This window comes from Coccinella septempunctata, chromosome 4 (assembly GCF_907165205.1).
Source record: "Coccinella septempunctata chromosome 4, icCocSept1.1, whole genome shotgun sequence".
Lineage (NCBI taxonomy): Eukaryota > Metazoa > Arthropoda > Insecta > Coleoptera > Coccinellidae > Coccinella > Coccinella septempunctata.
Genome location: NC_058192.1, coordinates 40,734,158 through 40,751,369, shown reverse-complemented (window position 1 = coordinate 40,751,369; position 17,212 = coordinate 40,734,158). Strand labels below are relative to the sequence as shown.

Genomic DNA, 17,212 nt, shown 5'->3' with positions numbered 1-17,212 from the left:
ACAGCTTACCTGTTCTACGGGCAATTCGCGAGGCTGGTACCGGAATATCCGCTCTATGAGCCGGATTATCGTGCACCAAGGCGTACTGTGGACGACCGCATGGAGGAGTGGAGATAGATAAAACCGAGTCTCTCACTTACCTGCGTGCGGGGTACCTCTTTCCTGAAACTGAGGGTACACTTCTGGCGATTCAAGACCAGGTAGTACCAACCAGGATGTACAACAAGCACATCGCCGGGCAGAACATTCCATCCGATAAATGCCGAAAGTGCTCGCGGGCTCCGGAATCTATCCAGCACATAACCTCGTCATGTTCGATTCTGGCTCCCAGGGACTACCTTGATAGGCATAATGCGATGGGGAAAATTTACCACCAACAGATCGCAGTTTCGACTAGATTATCTTGTGACGCAGGTATCCTGAAATGACAAGCTCTAAGACGTAACTTAAACAATGCAGAGAGCCATTTCCTGCTCAAGCCAATGTTAAGGCTAGGTAATAGTGTGAAACAGAGTTATACCACTCATGTTCGGTCATATTCATATCACTGCAGTAGCGGACTGAAAAATTTTTTCACTACGCCACCGCATTCTACTTAAAAAAGTGTCTGTTGAATGTTACATTTATTTTTTGACATCAATGAACTTCACGAAATAGAAGGTGCTTTCGTTTGCATAAAAAGTGTTGCACTTTTCTACACTCGATTTTAGTATTCGTTTGCTGATTGAATTTACACCAGTGTAAAGGAGGTGTAGTTTATCTACATCTCCTTTTGACTATGTGTAGATAAACTACACTTCTACACTGGTGTAAATCAAATCGAGTGTAGAAAAGTGCTACACTTTTTATGCAAACGAAAGGACCTGAGACATCAATTCAAAGAGCCGAAAAATGAGTTTTCACTTATTACTTGAAAACAAAAGAAGATAAAGAAATGCGGTTTTAGCCATAAACCATCTTCGTAAAATCGAGATGGGAATCTCGATCCATTTCCCCCTAGCTCTTACGGTTACAGAGCTCATTCTCTCATTCTCATTCAATGCCATGGAATTTTGCCCAACCTGTACACACTTCCTCAAGATATCTAATATGATCACCATAATTAATCATCATTGTTATTTCAATACGAACTTTTTTACTTGAAATAATCTACTAGAAAGTACTCGTAACCATGTTACTAACCGTTTCCGTGTACTGTGCCACTTCATTTATATTATGTGATTTTTTCCAGAGCTCGATCAACTTGTGAGATTACAACAAAATATTCCTGATGTGGACAGTTGGACATGCAAGTTTTGCAATGCGATTATTACTGAAATAACGAAATTTGCAAATCATTTGATCGTAGAGCATTATAAAACACAAATAAAAAAAAAATGTAGAGGGTGTAAGGCTACCTTCAGATCAAGAAAGGTAATTTTCTACTAATTAACTATTGCATGTTTTGACTCATGTTCAGTTTTGATTCGTATAGAATTATGTTGACCTTTCTGTTTCTACTGGTATTAGTGGAAAGATATTGCAGCTTTAAAATATTATCTTATATGCGAGGCGTTATAATATGCCCTAAACATACGTGTTTAGTCCTCGGTTTTTCCGATGGCATAGATTTTGCAGTGTCAAATTAAGTATCTCGCTATTACACCACAGATGGATTCTCAGTTGTGAAATATTTTCAACTCATAATATTGGACATTTCATTTTTACCAATTATTGTAAAAAAAGTATTAAGGCATTATTAACCTGATATGACCCTTCAACTAACAGTTTTCAATGACTCAATATCATATAAATCAACTGAAGTAAATAATCTACCTATTATGCAAACTATCTAGACATTAGGCTATTCCGGGTGGTGATGACTCCCTTGTTCGATGTAGATGAACATGTGCTGAGACAGAGTTCAGGGGTGGGTGGACTGATAGTCTGAATGTGGCGTAATATTCCACTGAGAATGACAACAATTCACGAAATTAGTACCAGAAAAACAATTTGATACAATCATAATTTTTACCTGAGAATGACCAAGTCTTCTTCTTAAAGCCTCTACGAGGAATCTCGAAAAATTAGGTACTTCTTAAAGTTCAATTTTCAATGAAATACAAGCACTTAGCAGTGTGGTTTCACAGTCGATTAATTCAGGAATGAAAATGAACGGTGAAGATAAGACGCAGGTAACATATGTAACCGATTAACTCGAATTCAAATATTCAAAATAAAACAGAGTACATGTAGTATCATAGGCAACCCATGATACAATTTAAAGATTCATCAGTTACAGACTTGAAAAGAAAATCACGCCACAAAGTTTTCTTTTATTTCTCAAAATATTTCATGAAAATGGTTTCTGCACAAACATTACATATTTGTTGATTTTTATATCACTGAATGTTTTGTATATGAATTAATTTTGTTAAAGTGATCAATAAGGCTGCGAATATATTTTATACCAGTGGTTGCCAAACTTGATTCGGCTCCGACCCATTACCAAAAACTGCCAAATTCGAGACCCACTTGACCGTCTCAAAAAGGCGGCATAAAATATTGGTAACTCCTAGATTCCCTAGTCTCTGTGGTAAGAGGGAAAAATGTTCACCGACTCAAAGCCTCACGACGTGGACCGACTGTGAGTTTGTTTCAAAGAGCCCTTTTTTCACATGACTGCAAGTGGTTATTATTACAGATTATATACACAGAGTTTTTTATAAATATTACGAACAAATTCAGGATATTAAAATCTGGATTGTTTGGAGTAGGCCTTTCAAATTCTTCGATATTCGACAAACCATGAGGTGAAGACTGGACTCTTGTATCCTAGCTGGGGGCGGCCATTCTCAGCAATTCTTTAAATTTGAAAAACTTTTTGCTGCTTTAAAATTCATTGTTCGATTGATCTACTTCAGTACTTTTTGGAATAACAAACGGTATAATTTGTTTCAACTTATGATAAATGGATGGGATCACGACTGTGGACTGCCAGTGTGTTTCGTTTCATGGCGTTTCCTTGATTCTTTGTTCAGGAGGGCCCTCATAATTTTTGTCATTGTTTTTATTTAAATTTATGGGTGTATGCTTCGACTCTTCTCAATAAATAAGTCTATATATTTCTATATTCCATATACTGAACGGAATTGGAACATAGAAGTGATAAAAATAGGAGGTGGTAAAACGCTTTAAATGAGCCCGAAGGGCTCCGAGGGAAGGAGGGCGGAGCCCGAGTTTCCGAGTCTATAAAACGCCATTTCCATTAAGATTAAGGTATAAAATCTTCAGATCGAAGCCCGGGAAGTCGTCTAAAATAATTTCCGAAAAAGTTCAATTTCGACGATTTTTATCGTTTTCGCGAAAGGTGCAAAACGTTCTGAAATTCACCGAACGAACGAATAAAAAAATTTTCGACTTTCCGAGGTGACGAACTGATTGAAATGAATTATAATGAAACCCCCTTATAAATTAGTGGCTTCTGACGTAAGATATTCATTTTTTTAACTGAACACTTTGACGGTGTAGACCCCTCTTAACATATTTATTTTCTGGCGCTTACAAGTTATTTCCTTTAGGGAAATATGGCTACATGTGTACAGTCAATACAACCCTGGCACCTTGTATTTTTAATAGAATCTGAAATGATTTCCATTTGAATACAATAAAATAAGGCATACTAGACTCAAGTGGAATAAATATCTATCGAAATCATTAAATCTTCAGTTGATTATGAAGTCATAAAAACCTTCTGCTCAGATCATTGAGATCTTCGATATTTTCAGGAAATGAAACGTATCTTCGAAATATTTCGGGTCTATTAAGAAGTTCTATAATCTCGTACTACTAATTTCGTAAGCACCGAGTGGGAGAGGTAAGAGGGGAAAATCAGCTGATTTAGAGTTTTGGGAATTTTCTGTTTCTTCGAAAACCGCCGCACGTTTATGTCCGCAAAAAATGCAGAACGAAAGACGAATAACCGGACCATATAGGCACGTGCTACTCTCGACTCGGAAAATACGAGAAAAAAGCTTCAGAAATTCGAGATTTTTCAACACGAATGTGTTTCACCCGGGGCCTGTTGCCGTTTTTTATCACTCGAGTCAATAAGGACCATTTTCGCACAACAGCCAAGGCAGATCAGCACATCAGCTGACATTAACGTAACCTATGTACCTAACTTCAGTCATCAGCAGACCCAGATTTGTGCCTTTATATTTCAGTTAGACCTTAAACTGCAATAATATCAACTTCGAGTCTTATTTTCACTGCCCAACAATTTTTCCCCATGCCAGTTATGTACAGAAAGTTCAAAATGAGGATCTTTCAAAATTACTGCATTCAGAGGTTATGTTCAGTTTCGTAAACAATTGAATTGACTTAGTTTATGAAGGAAGATTTAGAAACATCTTGAATAGGTAAAGGGCTTATGCGCTCTCAGGTAGGAGTTTTCAGGTATCTATCTGAAAAAAATCTGTTCAAGGAAGATTATTCAATGGTATGATACATTATGTATCCTGAAATCTAAAATGCATTGATGTTGAAAATACTGCCCTTACTAAAATAACTGATGATATCAGCGTGGCTATGGATAAAAAACTACTCACTGTTTTAGTTCTCTTAGACTTTAGTAAGGCCTTCGACTCTCTCGACTTCGATATACTTTTAGCCAGGCTGCGTCTGCTGGGTTTTGCTGAGCATACCATAGCCTTCTTCTACTCTTATCTGAAGGATAGCGAAATATCTGTTGAGATAGATGGCAGCTCCTCTTATTGGGTAACCACGTTTTCAGGTGTTCCGCAGGGGAGCGTGTTGGGTCCTCTTTTATTCTCTGTTTACGTCTCTTCATTGACTGATTCCTTGGACATTAAATTTCACCTTTTCGCATATGACCTACGAATATATGTCCACACTTCCGTTGAAGATTTCTCGGCTACTATCGAAAACTTAAACAGGAATCTCTTACGACTCTCTGTCGTCGCTGAGAGAGAGCATAGGTCTGACTCTAAATACTACCAAAACTAAGTCGATCATTATCGGTACTAAAAGAAACTTGGGTTTGATCGACAAAGTAAATAATAAAATTGTCCTCAACGATTCTGTTGTTACCTACTCCAATGGGGTTAGAAACCTTGGTATCTTATTGGACGAAACTCTATCCTGGAATAATCAGATTGCTTCTATCAGCTCAAGAGTTTTCCGTATCTTGCATCAACTCCGATTTTTAAAGAACTTCTTGCCTTTCGAAACCAGGAAAACATTATTCTTCTCTCTCGTACTTCCTATACTCGATTATGCTGACGTAGCCTATATGGGTCTCACAACCATACAGCTGATGAAACTGCAGCGTTTACAAAATGCAGGTGTACTATTTGTTTACAACTTGAGGAAATTTGATATAAGTCAATACAGGCATAATATGGGATTGCTAGCCATCAAACAACGTCGAATTTGGCATCATTTTTTACTGGGGTTTAAGGTGTTGAGCTCCCGCGAGCCTGAATACCTATATTTATTTATTTATTTTTTTACTAATACTAACGGCTATTTCAACCCAACAAGAGTACTCACAAGTCAAAAAAAAAGTATTCATACAATGCATAGCACATCAAACAAGAAAACGATTCAATATATATACATTACAATATAAGAACCTAAAAAGAGAACAAAGTTCAACAACAAAATCAATCCAAATTTATGCGGTAAATATATATATTCTAATTAATTTTTTACTTAAAAACTAAATACACACGCATAAATACATGTATGAACATATGTAACCAAATAAAAAAAAATGCAACTAAGAAATGGAACGCGCAGCTAACCCATGCCTCAAACAGCGCTTGAAACGAATGAAAGATACGTTGAAAACATCGACATCGAGGGACTCAGTGTTGAAACCATTCATCAATCTACATAGAGGCGAATTCTGCGTGACATTTAATCTGCGAAAAGACACGGCAAACATTTTCCTTGATCTGAGCCTTCTCTCAGGGACCCTCAACCCAATTGAGCCAAGAATAGATGGAACCGAAAAAATATTATTCAAAATTTTATATAGCAGACACATGTCGTTTATTTTCCTACGATTTTTCAAACTAATCAAATTGGCCTTTGAATAATCATGATTTAAAATTTCGAAATTGTTCCGGAAAGCCAAAAACCTCAGCAATTTATGTTGTACACTCTCCAAGCGCTTCACGTGACACTTATAATAAGGGTTCCAAATTGGTGATGCAAAATTTAATTTTGAAAATACAAATGAGTAGTATATCGTCAGTATGGTCTTATTTCTTTTGAATAATTTACAATGTCGAAGAGCAAATCCGAGCATCTTATTTGACGACGAAAGAATACTATCGATATGCTCGTTAAAATTCAGTTTTGAGTCTAGAATAACCCCCAAATCGCGCACCGAGGAAACCTGGCGAAGATGAAACTGTTCAATTGAATAATGGAAATTCATTGTCTTTATGTTCCGAGTGAAGGTGATCTGCAGGCATTTATCCAAATTAATAAAGAGAAAATTATTCTTGCAAAAATCGGAAAACCTATTTACATCCTCCTGCAACAGAAAACAGTCCTGGATTGTCTTTATCCTCAAATATATCTTGAGATCATCAGCATAAATGAGAAACCTAGCATGGTGGAAACAGGAGGAAATGTCATTCAAATAAACAATGAAGAGCAGCGGACCCAAGTGGGAACCCTGAGGAACTCCAGACGGATTCGAGAAAATACCCGACCTTCTCCCATTGACGCAAACAAACTGTGATCTGTTCAAAACATACGATCTCAACAAAACTCCACAGATACCCACCTCAGCAAGTCGTCTGAGAAGTACCGAATGATTTATTTTATCGAACGCTTTTTTTAAATCGGTATGAATGGCGTCTATCTGGTATCGACATTCGATCCCCTCGTGGAGGTAATCCAAAAATGTCAGCAAGTTGGTCTCGATATGATATGATGGTCTTAGTCTTCTGGGCGATGGGGTCCGTCAGACAAGGGCACTCTATAACTTCACCTTGAGGATTCCACTCCACTCGACTAGTGTTTGCTCGAATAGCTTCACAGTTGTGTTTCCCCGGTTCTGGAATCGCCTCCATCCCAGTGGCGGCTGATCTGTGAGGGCTATAGGGCTACAGCCCCCCATACAGGAAATCACAAGAAATCAATCCTTTTATGCTATTTACCTTCCCATACGATTTTTAATGAAAATATTACATTCCACGGTTATTTATATAATTTATTAATGTAAAACTTTCATGCGACTCCTGCGGTTTTGTTTATTTCTATCATAACCTAGCAGTTCGTCCCTGCATTGGCGATGAGTCGTATAGCCCCGAATTCTTGCATTCGGATAGTCATTCGGCTCCAGCCGCAACTCTTCGTGTCGGTCGTTTTAAGGAGTGAAAGGGCTACGATAAAAGTCGCCCCTATTCGCTTCAGTCTAGCCGCTGCCCGCTAGCGTATAGACAACCTAGCGTGTGTTCGTATTTGTTTACGTTTTGAAATCATGGCGGACAATAGTGTTCAGTATATTTCAAAAACTGATTTCGCGAGGCTTCGCTGTCGGAAAAGAGCCGTATTAAACCACTGGGTAGACCGACTCCCGATTTAAATTTAACCCAGGCAGATAAAACTCCAAAAACTTCTTACGCAAGACGATTCTCAAGACAAGTGTATAACAAGTGATAACGTATGGGCAAGGGCAGGATTCAGAGATATGAAGCACCTTAATGAAAAAATTAAGAAGCATTAGCTATCTGCCAAGAATTGCTCGACAGAATTAGCTTTTCTGGTTACGACTAATATCGCTGCTCAATTAGATTCAGCTTACCGGAATAATATTATTAAGCACAACGAGCAAGTAAATAAGAACAGGTATGTTTTAAGAGGAATTATAAATTGCATCAAATTTTGCGGAAAACTGGTTTTAAAATTTCATATTTTTATTATTATTCTCAAAGTAGCCCCCTAGTGAACTAGATCACGAGCCGCCACTGCTCCCTCCGGATATCGTTCGGAAGGTAACTTACCTTTCATTTAGGTTTTCCCTCAGGAGATATTTGAGTGCTTCACCTATCACACTTACTTGATACCCATGTTTAACATGGTCCCTTTCTTCGGCGACATCTATCCTTCTCCCTCCCATTTCCCTTTTTCCCTCTTCTGGAGCAAGTTGAACTGAATTTAAGTTAGGTCAAGTATTCTTGTTTTAATTTTGAAGTATAACGTTTTGTTTTTTACCTAGTATTTTATATGTATCATTCATTCATTATGTTGGGTATCTAGGTTAGGATAACTTTTGTATTGTTTATTTATTTCGTATAAACGTTTCGGCGTATGCCTTCTTCAGTATACATTACATCTAAAAACAACAAAAAATTAATATAATAAAATCATGATTGTGTAAATATCCTACTTTATGTTTTCATCATCGTTTTGATTTCGTCTGTTGTGTATTGTCTTGTCAACTATGTCATTGTTTTGTATGTCAGCAGAGTCTTGTCTTCTTCTTTCATTTGATGGTCTTCGCAACAATGGCATATATATATATGACTTAGGTTTTTCGTGTCTTGTTTGTCGTTTACTACATTTTCGCTATTTATCTGAATATGGATCATTTCTAATATTTCTCTACGTTTTTGTTGAGGTTCGATTCCCAAAATTTTTGTGTCTTCGTAATTGAACTCATGTTTGCTTGTGTTCTTATGTTTATTAAGAGCTGTAGTAGCGTTCTTCGTATTTTATATGTTTCTTGTATTTATGTGCGTTAAGTCTGTCTTTTAGTCTTTGTGAAGTCTGTCCTATGTACTGTTTGTCACAGTCCTTGCATGGTATACTATACACGACTTGTGATTTTTTGGTTTTGGTTGTTGGTGCTTTCAATTTGCTAAACACACTACTGATTTGATTACATGGCATATACAATTTCACGGTTGTACGGTTTAATTATATTGTTCATCTGTATAAATGGTAATTGTATTCGCACTGTGGTCTCCGTTGTTGATTTCTTTGTATATTGTGTGTTGTAGAGTCGGTGTGTCCTTTGTTTTATGAGTTTTTTTATGAAGAGTTCCCTCACTTCTATTAATGTTGTCTTCCGGAGTATCGGTGATGTAAGTTTTAACGCTCTGTCTATGTATCCAATGGCTGTGCTCTTCTTTTGTGAGTGATGGTGTTGGGAGTTGTAATCTAAGATGTGACTTGTGTTCTGTTCCTTTCTGTGCCATCGGGTCAATAGTTCATCATTTTTCCTTATCAGTGTCATGTCCAAGAAGTTTAAGCTGGAAATAGACAGTGAAGAACAAATCCCTATATATAATATAATCACACAAATTGAACATTCAATTAATGAACTACCAAGGGAAGACCAAGATAATATTCGAACTAATATCACACAAGCTCTAAATACTCATCAGAAACAACTGAAGGGGAAAAAACAAAGACAAAACATCATCAAGTCCAATTTTAAAAAAACTAAAACATTTCTGAAAAACCATAATGACTTACAAGTCATCAGAGCAGACAAAGGAAACAAAATAGTTATTATAACAAAAAATGAATACAACGAGAAAATGCACAATTTATTAGATGACAATGCAACATATAAACAAATTAAACGAGACATGACAATCACATTGGAGAAGGAGAACAACAGAATAGTAAAAGAAGAAGACATTCTCAATACTTGAGATCTGACTATTAATACGGGCCTTAAACTGGATACTGAATTTGATGGTGAAGATTTTGTTAATATAATTAAACAAGCAAAAATTGGGGCAAAAACACTCAAAATGTTTAAAAAAAATGAAAATAAAGAATGGTACAATAGAAAAATAGCAAAGATTGCAAGGAAAAGGGATAAAGCTTACATAAAACACAAAAAAAACCTACAAACATGAAATTAAAGGAAAAATTCATAGAACTCAAAACGGCAGTATTCAAAGTCATTAGAAGATCAAAACAGAAATATTTGTGTTCGAGCTAGCATTCATGAATTTTTTACCGAAATATTTCTGTTTTGATCTTCTAATGACTTTGAATACTTCCTCTTTGAGTTCTATGAATTTTTCCTTAGTAATTGATTACTAACTTTTGGACGCTATTTTTAGTTAATTACACAAGGAATATAACTCAAAATAGCATCCAAAAGTTAGTAATCAATTACTATTATTGGAAAAGAATACAAAGACCCTGAGGAAATTTCCGATAGATTGAATCAATTCTTTATACAGGCTGATTCAGACACTAAATGGAGTTCAAAAAAAAAAAGATGAGACTGAATGGAACGGTGCTGATAGGTCCACATATTTGAAAAAATGCACAAAAGTTGAACTGAAGGAAATTATACAAAATCTCGTCAAATGCCTCTCCAGGAAGCGATCAAATTACTGCGAATGATTTGAAACTTCTATATCCAGTAATAAGCGAACACCTATTATATTTCATAAACAATGCTTTACGATCAGGGAAAATACCGACACAGTGCCTAGAAAGCAAAATAAGCCCACTATTCAAAAAGGGAGATAGAACTAATCCCAACAACTACCGTCCAATAGCAGTCACGTCAATATTTTCAAAAATTCTGCAAACGGTAATTAAAAATAGAATTTGCTCTTACTTTAGTTTCAAGTTTCTCTAACTATCAGTATGGCTTTCAGAGTAATAGCTTAAAATTAGGGGCAACAACAAACCTAGTACAAAGAATAAGTGTTAGCATGGAATTAAAAAATTATGTGATAGTAGTGTTTATAGATTTAAGAAAAGCTTTTGAAATGGTTGACCATGATTTACACTTAAATCAACTTAAAAAAATGGGAATTAACAGAAAAGCTCACACACTTATAAAAACATTTTTGAAGAACAGAAGACATCACACAGTTATAGGAAATACAAGAAGCTCAAAAAGAGGAAAGGGTGTTGAAGGGAGTACCGCAGGGATCAGTGATAGGTCCACTTTTGTATCTCTTGTATGTGGTAGATCTTGAAGCTGCGGGATTGGAGGCACTGTACTACATGTTTGCTGACGACACAGCGTTGTTCTACGAGGGTAGGGATCTAGACGTTTTGCAGCAGAAAATTGAGGCTGATCTCAAAGATTCCAGGACTGGCTAATCAAAAACAGGCTCATCTTGAATGTGGATAAAACGGTTGCTCTTCTTTTCAGTCAGAAAAATAAACCCACGAAACCACTTAACATAAAACTTAACGAAATAAAGATCAAACAAAAAAATGTGCACACCTACCTTGGATTACATATAGAGTTAGAATTTTCGTTTGGCTATAACTCCTGAAATTATCGATCGATTAATTCATATTTAAGTTGAAATACGGATGCTGGCGAATGCTGAAGAAAAAACTGAAAAATCTCATATAGATTTGAAAAAATTGGAAATTGAATTTTCCGGGCCAACTTATGTGCAGCCCGGACTACCCAGAATTTTTCATCGATATTTTCAAAATCAAAAATGCTAGCGAAATGCTGGCGAATGCTAAAGAAAAAACTGAAAAATCTCATATAGATTAAAATTGGAAATTGAATTTTCCGTTCCAACTTATATGTAGCCCAGGCAAGCAAGCATTTTCCATCGATATTTTGAAAAAATGCTGCTGTCAAGTTCTGTAAAGAAAACTGAAAAATCTCATATGGGTTTGGAAAAATTGAAGATTGAATTTTCTTGGCCCCCTTATGTGCACCACGTAGAAGTCAGCAATTTTCATTGATATCTAGCTATGTGCGGAATCAACAGTCCAACTAGAAAAATGGGTGATTAAATTTGCCAGGGCACTTTGTTCGAAAAAAAACCATTCTGCTGAACAGCTTTTTTATTCCAGCAGTAAGACAATCCGTCCTCTAGTTATTAGTTGGCCGTGACTGAACGAAATGTTTCATTTTTCCGCTATTTATGTTGTTTCTGTTGACTCCAAAATATGACATTTTAAGTCATCGAACAATATAGCATATATATGAGTTCTAACAGAGGTTAGTGTAACGGGGTACCATAAAATTGGGCGTATGATACAAGTCACAAAATACCTCCATTGTATATTCAATGATGATTTCTAAATATAGTACATTGTCATACACCTTTTCACTATGCACTAGTTGCTTTACTATATTCTCTCTCCATCTCGAAATTATGTCTGAAGCAAAAAACTAGAGCAGAAAGAAAAAGTTAATAATACAGCCTTCATCAAACTGATTCGGAGACTTGATCATAACTGAGGAAAAAATAATTAATCATGAGTACATAACTTGTTCTCCAATTGCCCTGTGAAGAATATTATCTCTGTAAGCTGTACGAATTATTTCTTCATAGTTACAACCATGACAGAAAACCCTAGCAGTTTAACACCAAGGTAAAAAATTGGTTTTCATTAGTTTTGTTAGCAGTTTTGTAAGGATTGTGACACACGATATCACCTTCAAATTATTGGGTAAATTTTGTTCTTCTTGAACTGCTTTCATAAGTTCACATCTTAATTCATAAACCAGGGCAGTAATTTTTCCAGACTTATGGAAACAGTGGTGACAAAGGTAAATATTAGGATAGTAATAAATATAATAACACTGCTTGCTTGTACCGAATGTTCATGAACAGATCATCAGAGTGGAATAATTAATAAATTAATCTGAACTCAAGCTTTTCAAATCGGAATATTTTTCATTCTTACTGTCAATTCTACAGAAGAGAAGAGGGTTTCTTAATTGAGACCTGCGCCTTAAAATAAAAATACCATATATTCGATATATTATGTGAGACTGTGTGATATCCGGAAACCGTAGAAAATGTTATAAGAAAACGCCTACCTAATTTCAGACCATAGCTGTGATTTCCGGAAGTTTCCGGACTTCTGAGTCCGAAATTCCATTGTTCTCGTATATTAAATTCTGCCTCGATGCCTCTTGAAGTTCATTTTCATTCAAAGTGAAGGATTCTTCTGAGAAAAATTTCCTCCGTTCGAAAAATCAAAAATGAAATTGGCATTTCAAAATATTGACTTGTGATGAATTCGATTTGTCCAACTTGATGATGTTATCACGAACAAAGTGGATGCCCAGTTCAGTCAATAAGCAGAGTTTTCATAAATACATATTGGTCGACATCGAAATGATTTTTTCGGATAGAAACCTCCCCTGTTAAAATATCAGAAAAATTACTTTTTTCATGCGAATGCGAATAACTGATAAACTGTTGAGTTCACACAAGTTATGGGGCATATAATAATCCAAGAATTAATATAGGTATGTAGGTACCTACCTATATTGAAGAACTACAAAAAAATTCTTGGATATATTTTAATCATCATTATGAATATGTTACATTTGGAATATTATTAATAGTAGTACTGAAGGGATTTCTAAAGACGACAACAGAAGATTTTTGACGCAGAGATGATATTCTTCACAGGGCAATTGGAGAGCAAGTTATGTACCTATGATTGATTATTTTTTCCTCAGTTATGATCAAGTCTTCGAATCAGTTTGATGAAGGCTGTATTATGAATATAGTAAAGCAACTAGTGCATAGTGAAAAGGTGTATGACAATGTACTATATTTAGAAATCATCATGGAGGTATTTTGTGACAGTCGTAGAAATGAGAAATTTTTATGTCAATGGAAAAGAACCCCTTCAGTATTAAAAGCTTATTCTGTGAACAAATCTGTCATCACTACACTATTCACGGAGAGACAGGGTTTTTTACGGAGGTTGTTCCCTGAGCTCTTGTATCATATGCCCAATTGTATGTATGGTACCCCGTTAAACTAACCTCTGTTAGAACTCATACATATGTTATATTGTTCGCTGACTAAAAATGGCCTATTTCGGAGTTAACAGAGACAACAGCAATAGCGGAAAAATGAATCATTTCGTTTAGTCATGGCCAACTAATAACTAAGGGACGGATTGTCTTACTGCTGGAATAATAAAGCTGTTCATCAGAATGGTTTTTTTTTTCGAACAAAGTGCCCCGGCAAATTGAATCACCCATTTTTCTAGTGGTACTGGTCATTCGCCCGCACATAGCTAGATATCAATGAAAATTGCTGACTTTTACGTGGTTCATATAAGGGGGCCAAGAAATTTCAATTTCCAATTTTTCCAAACCTATAAGAGATTTTTTAGTTTTTTCTTCAGCACTTGACAGCACTTTTCTTCGCTAGCATTTCATTTTTTCAAAATATCGATGGGAAATGCTGGCTTTCCTGGGCTACTTATAAGTTGGACCGGAAAATTCAATTTCCATTTTATACTAATTTATATGAGATTTTTCAGTTTTTCCTTCAGCATTCGCCAGCATTTCGCTAGCATTTACTATTTTCGAAATATGTATCGATGAAGAATGCTGGGTTTTCCGAACTGCACATAAGTTGGCCCGGAAAATTCAAACTTCAATTTTTCCAAATCTATATGAGAGTTTTCAGTTTTTTCTTCAGCATTCGCCAGCACTTTGCTAGCATTTTCATTGGAAAAATTTTCTTTTCGAAATGCCACAACTTCCGGGCTAACTTGATAGACCTGAAATCTTTAGTTCTATGGCAATTTTCTTGCATTGCACTGAAAAAGTTTTATTTTGGTTCGCACTCAAAATAGTTCAGAATCGGTTCAAAGTAGTTGAAGAAAAATCCAACTAATTTGACATTCAAACTACGCAGAGAAATTATTTTTCCTAATAAAATAAAGGGCTACCCATATAAATCAATCAAGTTTGAGTCACTTCCGGTGAAATCGAAAGTCCCACCTTCCTATTGTTATTTAAACCGGTGTCGTTGTGGCTCGATTAGCCTTTCAGGAACTGCGACTATGTAGATCTTATGTTCTCCACCCTATTCATTCATAGGAACCCAAGGAGGTCGTCAATGATGTTGATAAAACCGACAACATCCTTAGGGGCAACGGACAACCTGTATGTAATAAAAATTCCTCAACCATTTCATATTCAAATTCTGAGTACCCAAGTTGTTCTGCATCAAGAATACCCATCATCTTGAGCAAAATCATATAATAGAATAGGGCCTGATTGAAAATTTACAACGATTTGTTTACCATTAAAATGTATTTCCACAATGGTATTTTTCAATTCTTCGCATGCACACATGTCAATATATTGTTAATGGTAATAGACAAAATTTGATGCTGTTATATTGTGGAAAAGTTCTTCCCTCAAATAATTTATTGAGAACTCCTCTATTTTAAAATCTTTTAATTTTGTAGTGCCTGTGTCAACTCCTCGTGAAGAGTACATACAGTAATAAGAAAAAACTGACAACATACGAAACAGCGGAAACATCATCAGATGTGTGCAAAGAAGCATCAATTGGAGGCCCTCTTTTGAACAGCACTGTATCACCCGAGAATCTAGAGAATTCTGATCTCATTATTCAAACACCTTCAAGTGAAGATACACAGATGATGGTCGTAGAAAACTTTAATACTGAAAACTTATTGGTGACTGAAAATTTCAGAACAATGGATTATTTCAATTTCGATATCGAGGAGGTGAAGGAAGAAATTGTTTGTGACGTTTGTTTCAAAAATTTCTCCACATTACCCAACCTGATTCAACACTTGAAAGGACATAGAGGAGACTATCATTGCTCTGGATGTAATAAGGTGAATATAAATTTGTACTCGAACATTGATTATGTATTGTAAACTACTACTAATATTCTTACATCGACATTTCGGCCGAGATTACGGCCTTCTTCGGGACTCTGAAAACATTTACAGTTTATAACTAATACAACATAGTCCTAGATGACATATGGAATCGGTAGAACTCTCACAGTCTACTACAATACAACATTTCACAGAGATACCTTGCGATTTGCTACCTCTAAACATCGATTTTTCGATTTGATAAATTAATTCAGATCTTGTTGATGAATTCCTCCGTGAGTTTGCTTGAATTATCAATCGGATAAGGGAAGTAACAACACACTTGTAATAATGATATACTCTTGACACTACTAGTTTCGGCCAATGGACATCTTCAGGTAAGCTGAAAAGTTAACATGGGTCACATCCCAAATATATAAAACAATAATGAGTGGAGATGTACTCAATCTGAACTTGAAAACAACAAATTTCATAAAGAAAATGTCAAAAAGATAAAACAAAAAGGGGGGTTCATTTTTTCATTGTCGGTAAGTCAGGATATTTGTGATGAGAACCTCCCTTTTTGTTTTATCTTTTGACGTTGCTCGATTTCTTGTTGTGAGGTTATGCACTCCAAGATAATCATTTTCTTTATGAAGTTTGTTGTTTTCAAGTTCAGATTGAGTACATCTCCACTCATTATTGTTTTATATATTTGAGATGTGACCCATGTTAACTTTTCAGCTGGCCTGAAGATGGTCACTGGCCGAAACTAGTAGTCAAGAGTATATAATTATTACAAGTGTGTTTTTACTTCCCTCATCCGATTGATGCATAATATAATACGAGTATATTCGAGGGACTTCGAAATTATTTTGTCCTCCTCATCACGAAGCCCAGCATTCGCCAAGCACTCGCGGCTATGAAGTCGATATGCTGGTTCATCAACAATTTACAGTCGAGAATAACCCCAAGGTCCCTTATCTGTTCTGAAACCCGAAAAATCTCACCATTAAGTTGGTAGGAAAAGTGAATATAGGATTTTTTGCGGGTAAATATCATCTACGAACACATCTCAATATTTAAAAATAAACCATTTTCCTGGCAGAATGGACGAATCTATTTAAGTCAGATTGGAGTAATAAACAATCGCGGAGCTCTCGTACTCGCATATATACCTTGAGGTCTTCAGCAAACAACAGGAATCTGCCATACTTAAAACATTTTTTTATAGGGTTGATATAAATCAGAAAGAGAAGTGGTCCCAGGTGAGATCCCTAAGGGACACCCGACGAAGAAGTGTATTTAAACGATTTGAATCCCTGGACCAGAACAAACTGTAATCTACCCTTAAGATAGGACACAAACCAGCGCAGGAGATCGCCTTTCACACCAACCTCCGAAAGCCTATTAAGTTGTATATTATGGCTTGTTTTATCAAATGACTTACACAGGTCAGAGTACAGGGTGGGCAAAATTCGTTGTCTACTGAAGGGATCTCGAGAACAATAGCAGCTAGAAGAAAACGGACGACACATTCTCGAGCTCTTTTTTCTTGACTAATCCAAAACTCAAAACAGATCCAGCCTAACGTTCATAGATTTTGAGTTATGAACGA

The 17,212-nt window shown here is 36.0% G+C and overlaps 1 protein-coding gene across 3 annotated transcripts in view; it reads left to right on the top strand.

Annotated features, from left to right (window-relative positions):
- LOC123312336 (PR domain zinc finger protein 5-like) overlaps positions 1 to 17,212 on the top strand; it is a 223,631-nt gene that overhangs the window by 68,705 nt on the left and 137,714 nt on the right. For 2 of the 3 annotated variants that reach the window (XM_044896711.1, XM_044896709.1), the window contains exons 4-5: positions 1,232 to 1,413; positions 15,211 to 15,609. In XM_044896711.1, the coding sequence (XP_044752646.1) occupies positions 1,232 to 1,413; positions 15,211 to 15,609 (581 nt within the window). The remainder of the gene's footprint in view (positions 1 to 1,231; positions 1,414 to 15,210; positions 15,610 to 17,212) is intronic. The other variant, XM_044896710.1, reaches the window with a different exon arrangement.